At 36.5% G+C, this 8,543-nt stretch overlaps 1 protein-coding gene across 1 annotated transcript in view; it reads right to left on the minus strand.

The window, feature by feature from the left end:
- Positions 1–7,958, minus strand: part of LOC115917877 — a 73,417-nt gene extending 65,459 nt beyond the window's left edge. The window contains exons 1-2 of the mRNA XM_030992623.1: positions 7,780–7,958; positions 328–409 (exon numbers count right to left, since the gene is read on the minus strand). Of these exons, the coding sequence (XP_030848483.1) occupies positions 328–409; positions 7,780–7,891 (194 nt within the window). The 5' untranslated portion in view covers positions 7,892–7,958. The remainder of the gene's footprint in view (positions 1–327; positions 410–7,779) is intronic.
- Between the last annotated feature and the right edge of the window lie 585 nt (positions 7,959–8,543).

Consider the following 8,543-nt stretch of genomic DNA (forward strand, 5'->3'; position numbering starts at 1 on the left):
TACCCTAATTGTGTTGTACTAATTAGTTTCAAAAAATTGTAAATGATCATGACAAGTTAGATTTTGCAGAAGGTCGATTTAGTTTATTGCGTCTTGTGCGATTTGTTGTCCCCATTTTTCCCCATATATATAACCATTTGAAATAAAGTTTTTCCTACAAGACAGTAGGCATTTTTTATTTAAAGAGATAAATGGAGAAATTTCATATTTCGTACGGGACACATTTCGCTCTTTTGCAGACATGTCTTTCATTACCGAAGATGTGTAAAAATAAAGGCAATTTCTAACTTTATATTTAGGATAGGAGAGACACATATAAATACTTACCCAGTAGATGTAGCAGTCGCGACAGACCAGTACAGTGAAATGACGTATGAATCTCCAGTTGATGCTTCGTCCAAGTCTTGGCCTGCAAAAATATATCGAGGAATATTATAGTATTAATGATTGCTTTGAGAGAAATAGTTGTTTTTATACGCTCAAGGGAAGGTTACAATTGTGCTATTTCCCATTAGTATATAAAATTTACATGGAAATAGTATAATATGTTGAGAAAATGATTTAAAAAATCAAATGTTTGGTAAAAAGATGTACATGTATAAAGGTAACTAAATTCTTCCTACCGTAGCTAAGTTTTGTAATTATTTAAGTATGTAGAAATACGATTTGTCCCGATCTTTGTTCCTGGGGAATGTGATCTAACAATATTTAACTAGTCCATCTTTCATTCTTGAGTTACGAAATACAAAGAAAAAAAAACAGCAAATTTACTAGGGGTGTGAATAATTTAGTTGTTAACTGTGTGCATTTATGGGGGTTATAATTTGTCAGAATATCAGTTCGGCAATCATACTTCCATTTCGGATTTTGGTAATCATAAATTGGCAAACTGTATCCATGATGGGTATGACATTGCCGAAAGATGCTTGATTTTTCCCAAACACCTTTGTAGAGTACAACTTACTGTATGTTATATGTTTAGTTTTGTTTGATCTTACTGAAGAAGGTTAACATGGCTTTAACCTGTTTTTGTATTGAAAAAAAGCTGTCGTGATAATGAAACGAAATTTACATTGTTTACTCAAGACCAAACATTTAAAAGAAAATAAATGAAAATGAACACTTAATGAACAGCTTTCATCGTTGGAAAAAATATAGCTGTGCCGTCTTGAAATAGGGAAGACAACCATTCGAAAGCCCATTCTTTGATACTCGTTGGGACTTTCTTTTTTATTTAAAGTATGTATGAATGCTTCAAAATGTATCACACGAACGGAAAATAAATAACAGAAATAAACAGACATATTTATGCAAGTAAAAATGGGGTAATGAAGAACCAAATTGAATTTCATACATCGGGGGAAAACGTGATCGAATTCTTGTAAATTTGATAAGATGGGCCAGTTTCTGTTTTATTCTTCATTATCTTCCTTTTAACACTTTTTAAAGATTGTACTGTAATGAGTTACACCTCGTGTTCACTCCCTACCAGGCCAACACCATGATGCAAAGGGTATTAACATGGAATATATTCCACATTATCCAGTATACATGTTAGAAGGTAATATAATTTGCACGCAAGGCTGCTTGATCGAGCATATACTTCAGGATAGCATATTTTGGACATGACCATTTTTCCAGATGCGACTTTATGGCAAGGAGAAAGAAATCCCCCTCTCCTAATGACGTCATCACCGTTGCCATGCCAACTCACCCCCGGAGCAAAAAGTGTAATCACCAGGATGCCCGTTTGAAATGCAGGGGAGGAAATATTATGTATGAGTGGATACTTTTCGCGCGGGATAGAGGAAAAAACGCAGAATTTAAGACGAAGGAAAAATGTCAATTTATTTTCTGTGCTGTCCTTCAGACGAACACTTTGGGTGAAATTTGAGAGCAAAATGGAACGATGCAATTGTTACCTTGGCAACGGGTTGAAATTCACATCTAGAGCGTAGGAGAGGGTTTCTACATTTTAATTATCAATTCCCAGAATCCACTACTCGCGATATTGTCATAGGCCTACACGATGTCAAAATGAAATTAATCAGGCTTTTTACTTCCCAGATATACAAATGTTATGACAAGGCCATAGATGACAAGTTTATAATTCATTACTCAGATCTCATGGGGGAAATAAGTTCGTTGAGTTTGTGTTTATGCAATGAATTGACTAATATTTTCATAACATGGGAGTCTGGTATACCTTTGACAAATTTCCCTTCATAATGTATGCTTATTTCATTGGCTGTTTTTTCGTGCTGTTTTGTTTTTGTTTGATTTTGGGGGTGTGTTTGCTTGTGTGTGTCTGTTTAAAATACCTTTTTAAGGGTTCAGCATATTTTTGAGGAGGAAAAGGATATGTTATCATGTGATTTGTTAATCATGTAATGTTCTTTTTTCACCCTTTGAAATGACAGCTATGGATATGAACGTCATTAAGGGAGATTAAGACGGATGTGCTTTGCCCAGGACAGAGTAGCCTGGAGACGGTACGTCCATGGGCTCACCAGGAGTCTGGAACGACTTGACACCTATTGAACAACAACAATAATCACATTTATGTATGAATGTTAATTGCCCGATTTGACCACAAATATATGTACAGAGAAATTCTAAATTGTGTCAAAGTCGTTCCCTTATTTTGTTTCGCTATTTCGTGGGAAGCGTAATACGGAAAAAGAGAAATAGAAATGTTGTTTAGCTACAGAAGTGAAAGTAATGGAACAAGAAACCATTATTAACTCCAAAGCTTTGCCTTCCTGGAAAAAACAAATGCGAAACACAAAAACTTGATTAGCACTTTATCCTGGTCCTCATTTCATTTCGGCGAAGTAAACAGGACCACTGTTCTTTTCTCATCCATGTGATTTATCATTTTCAGATGCAAATGTACTCCAATTGTGCCTGATAAATGTCATCAACATTCGTCCATTTTGAGGACAGAGTGCGGTGTCCTGGGAATTCATCTTTGACGTTTTAGCAGACGACACCGAGAGAGAGAACGGGGTCGACCTAATATCGAATGCACTTTTGTTCCCTAAATTGACCGCCAAAATAACGAATGTGCCCGCAGATGCTCGTAGACACTCGATATGTTGTCCCATGTGCTGGAGTTAATTCGAAAGAGGCGATGGCAGTTTTGCACGATGCAATCACTTATTTAAGAAAAGACAAGTGGAATTCTATGATTTGCACGACTTCTTTTCAATCAGATGTAGACCACATTCAATCAAAGGACCCCTGTGGCATATTTGGATCAGCTTATTAGGCAGCTTTCCATTTTTGGGGGAGTAAATCCTTCTTATTCCTATTCTTTCTTTTCTTCTTCTCCTATTACTTCTAATTCTTCTTATTCGTCGTCTTCCTTTTCTTCTTCTTTTTCTTGTTATTAAAATCATTATTATTATTATTATTATCCTCCTTCGTCTTCTTCCTCGATCAATATTATAAATATAGTTTGAATGTACATATTTGTTCAACTTGAGTCACAACTTGCACTTGCAAATTATTAGCTTCGAATTCTCGGTACTGTCAAGCAATCTTGGTACACAGTTAAAAATTTTGTGAACAAGTTGTTTAAAAGTTTAAACAACTCTTGATTAACGGGTGACCTGATCTGAAAGTTGTTTAAAATGTTAAGCATCTCGAGTTGTTTAAAGTTTAAACACTTAGTTGATCAACATTTTGAACAACTTGTTTAAAATCTCAATTTAAACAACTGGTGTTGTTTAAAGACGGTTGTTTAAAATGGAGCTGTTGTTCAATGGGGGTTGTTTACACCAACTGGGTTGTTTAAAGAAAGTTGTTTAAAAAGGAGCTGTTGTTCAGTGGGGGTTGTTTACACCAACTGGGTTGTTTAAAGAAAGTTGTTTAAAAAGGAGCTGTTGTTCAATGGGGGTTGTTTACACCAACTGGGTTGTTTAAAGAAAGTTGTTTAAAAAGGAGCTGTTGTTCAGTGGGGGTTGTTTACACCAACTGGGTTGTTTAAAGAAAGTTGTTTAAAAAGGAGCTGTTGTTCAGTGGGGGTTGTTTACACCAACTGGGTTGTTTAAAGAAAGTTGTTTAAAAAGGAGCTGTTGTTCAGTGGGGGTTGTTTACAACAAAAGGGTTGTATAATGGCGTATAATTTGGGTTTGATACTCTGAATAAGTGCACCACTACTTCTGGGTCTCTATATTATAGGTATATGAAGACTAACAATATGGTAGGGTAATTCTGCAATTCATGAATTAGTGCCAAAACAGTGCCCATTTTGCATGAGCGCGCATGCACGCACGTATAAACTGCATTATATAGGGATGCATGCAATCTCTATGGCAAGGAATTTAGCACACGTTATAACCGAGTGCGCGATCAGTGCCGCACAGCATGACGCGACGATTTTAAGTCTACCTATATTCTGACATTTGCGTAAAGATACTGAAAATTTTAACAGTGAACTTACGCTATAATTTAAAAACTTCAAATTGGTTAATAGAAAAGTGATTTCAATTAAGCCATTGAATCCCCAGTCACTTAGAAGCGCGTCGGTAGCTTGGTCGGCAATGATGTGTGTTGTGTTGTGGGTTGGAAAGTAATAACTATTAAGGTAAATAAATGTAAGTATAGAGACAAACAAAATGGAGCCTGTAGAAACACGTGTGGTTGCTTTGGTAGTTTAATCCAGACCCAATATCCATGTGCTTTTACATATGTATCAATCTGTGTAGTCAACAGAAGACCCTTGCATACACTTGCATTGTGTGTATGCATCTAATATGAATAACAATGAGCTGTGCCTAATCAGCTGCACTGCATTTCTAAGTGGCATGTTAATTTCAATTGCATGTTAGTTTCAAGGAACCTGTTTCTAAACATAACAATGTGAAATAAAGCTTTTAGCCAACGCGCACTTTACTGGCACGAAACACATGACGTCATATGTAAACAACACTGTCTAAAAGCTCTCGTATAGTAAATATAGCAGTCATTAAATTTTAAACAGCGAATGTTTAACAGAATTACTTTCGTTTCGAGCAACATTGTTTACAATTTGTTCAACTGTTGTTTAAGATGGTGTACAACTGTAAGTGAACATCACTTTTTTAAGCAGCGTTTTTACTGTGTAGCCTACAGGACAGATGATGAATATCGTGATGCATCACACATTGAGCTCGATTGCTTACAGTGAAGGATGCTACCCTCGATTTATCACCCGGCGTTCTCCGAAGAAATTAATGGGCATGTTAATTCTAGGAAACTGCTGATGACTACAACGATTTATGGCTTGTTTTTCACCTCTACATCATGTAACGGCTGGGTGCAAGCTCCGTGTACTGTAGATGGTAACATCTTGAAACACAACTATCTTCCGAACATTATATCGGTAATAATATTATTGTAACCTCTTCACACTTTTTGCGGGTTGAAAATTATTTTTACACGACAGAGATTCCTGACGTTTTCTTAAATCATCGTACATAAAAAGCAGGTCACCTAAAATGTGAGCTTGTATATAGGTGAAAAGTTTATATATATTTCCATTAAGAGCCAAACATCCTCAATTTTGTTGCAGTAAAATTACAGGCACAAAATAATATGAGAAAAAAAAAGTGGACATGAACGAGAGAAGAGAAAGGGCTGGGGCAGTGTCGAAATATATCACATTATATAAACTATACTTTTTTCGATTATCTAATTAGTTATGGTGCTTTTCATTCCAAGCGTGTTCCATTGTCTTAACATATATACGGAGAACAGAACACTCTTTTACCATGTGATTTATTTATTAAGACGGCAGTCAAATGTCTAAATCACATTAAGCTTTCCAGTACAAGTATACTATACGTATATTTTCTCAGAAAGCTGTTTTGTTCCCTCTTCTCTCCCAAAACCAATAACCGTGTTTAGCAGAGTCAAATGAGTTAAATCGTCCAGTAAATGTCGGGATTTATTGCCAAAACAGACGCGGCGTCCAACGGGTATTTCTGTAGTAAGTACTGGCGGAGGAAGATCCCAATTATGTAGTATTGGTTGTTGCTGTGTAATTTGAAGGTTCAGGTGTTTTATTCTTACCAATTAGTAGACATGGTTTATGCTGTTATTTAGTACGTGTGACCCTACATCATCATCAGTAGATGTAGAACTATTAGCATGGACAATAGTCGTAGTAGTGGTGTAGTAGTAGTAGAGTGGTAGTAGTTGTTATTGTAGGACATTAGTAGAATTATAGCAGTAGTAGGAGTTATAGCAGTGATAGTTTAGCAACAGCAGCAGCAGTAATATAATAATAATAATTATTAGTAGTAGTACTTTTGTAGTACTGTTTGCTGCTGTAGTGTTGCCAATGGCTTTGTTGTGCTGTATTACTTTAATAGCAGGATGAGCTGTAGTAGTTAAAGAAGTTATAGACGGGATCGCAAGGGGCAAAGTAAAATAGACTTTAAAGCTCCTCCACATCGTAACAGGTTGTGGTTTTCTAAACATTTCTCTTCCTTTCATGACTTTACCATAGACTGCTACGCCATCCTCACGAAAGTCAGTCATGAATAATTAGCCCAATAACAACGTACTTACAATTTTGTCTAACCTTTCCCTATTCGGAAGGCACCTTCACCCCTGCCCTTTATTTGTATGTCTGTTTCTCTCTCTCTCTCTGTTTCTCTCTTTCTCTCTCCATCTATCTAGCTCCCCTCCTATTTTCATCCCTATCTGTTCTGAACAGCAAATAAACATTCCCCAGAGCAATACATCACCGGTCCGCATAGTGCGAGAAGATATTGCGACAGAGAGCGATGGGAGTAAATAAATACTTGGGGGATTTTCTCCGCCATTTCTGAATGACAGTATGTGACACATGACATTTCGTAGAGTGGATTGGGAGGGTTAGCTCGAAAAACGAGATACAGAGAGAGAGAGGGAGAGAGCACTCTCTTTTTTTCTCTCTCTCTTTCTCTCTCTCAATAGCATACAAATAAAGTGAAGTGATTACTGTCTATCATCTTTTTAATAGTAACCATTTTATGAGGCCAATTTGGTTCATGACTTTTCCCAGAAATCGTTTTAAGACCCCTTTATGACTGTTATCTGCTCTAATAATGTCTTCGTTCAAACCGATCACTTCCACTTGGAACAATCATTTAGATATTGCCCCCCCCCCCTGAATAAAAGGGTATTTAATGTATCATATCGCAGGTACATGTAGGACGAAAGAGGTTTGGATATGAAAACTCCCCCCCCCCCCCCCCCCCCCCACTAAATTTTTCTTTCCACGATTTCAAGGAATGAGTATATGACAATTAAATGTCTGAAAAAGGGCACGTTGAACCATTTGCACAGGTACACAAGTATACGTGCACCCTAATCCTATGCTCACACGAAAGTCTTTAAAAAATGAAATGAAAGCGAGAACAGAAAGAAAAGAGGAAAGAGAGAAGGCGAGAAAACAGGACAAGTTGTCCTACTTATTACAACATTACTATGTAATAGCAATGGTATAGATTACCACAAAAAATAAGGAAAGGTCCGTCACTAGAAAACTTTAAATTAAGACCTAAACCTCACTTGTTCATGTAGTATGTATACCCGTTCTAGACCGAGAACTAGATAGTTTATTCCTCAGCACTACATCCTGACTTATGGATCCTGCTGAGTATCGTCGTAGAAGTAGAAGTATAACACAGCCTTTACGAGCTCTTGCAGCGCAGTAGAATATATTCACATATTTATTGAGCTTTACAAATGAATATATTATCATTATTATTATTATTATTATTACTCTTTCAAATCCAATCTTACCAAAGTTGAAGGATAACGCCCAGGAGTCGTTCTGACAGACAGGTGTCTCATTACCATGCCATCCTGTACAAGCTAAGTAATACCATCCACAGGCCGTTAAATGGATCACCATTGCTGCTACAATCGTGTACTTGAGTGTTCTCAGTAGGGCCGTGTTGGATCCCAATTTTGATTCGCGGCTGTCTGTTGAGGAAAGGAAAACGGAACGCATCATTAAAAGAAACGGAATTAGGGTTAGGGTTGAGTGGTAAATCGTTAAGGCCATTAATTATTGTATATAGAGATTTTAAATAATGCCATTATTCCATGTGCTGTTATCGTTTAATTGATACTTTCATCTCGCTCTCTTACGAATTTAATGCAAGTTTAGTAATAATAAGATTATCCTTAAAAAACGTTAAAATATAAGATAATATAATGTATTACGAAGGCTCTAACGATAGATTTAAGTTAGTGAGAAAAAATATCTACAAATATGTAAACAATAATTATGATTATGATTTAAAAAAGTGAATGTATTAACTATATATGAAAGAATAAAGCTATTTCATCCTGCAGCCTATACTTTGAACGTTTTTGTTATACCCCTCAAACTTCATACTCTTTTAAACATTTTAGCACAAATCACCATAATCTTCTTTTCCACGCGCGCTCTTTCTCTCTCTCTCTCTCACTCTCTCTCTTTCTCACACTTCTCACACTCTAGCACCGTCAGTCACTCTTCCCTATCAGTTTTTGTCATCCAATTCCGAGTCTCTCGTGGC

Source organism: Strongylocentrotus purpuratus, unplaced genomic scaffold (genome assembly GCF_000002235.5).
Source record: "Strongylocentrotus purpuratus isolate Spur 01 unplaced genomic scaffold, Spur_5.0 spur5_scaffold_20, whole genome shotgun sequence".
Taxonomy (NCBI): Eukaryota; Metazoa; Echinodermata; class Echinoidea; order Camarodonta; family Strongylocentrotidae; genus Strongylocentrotus; species Strongylocentrotus purpuratus.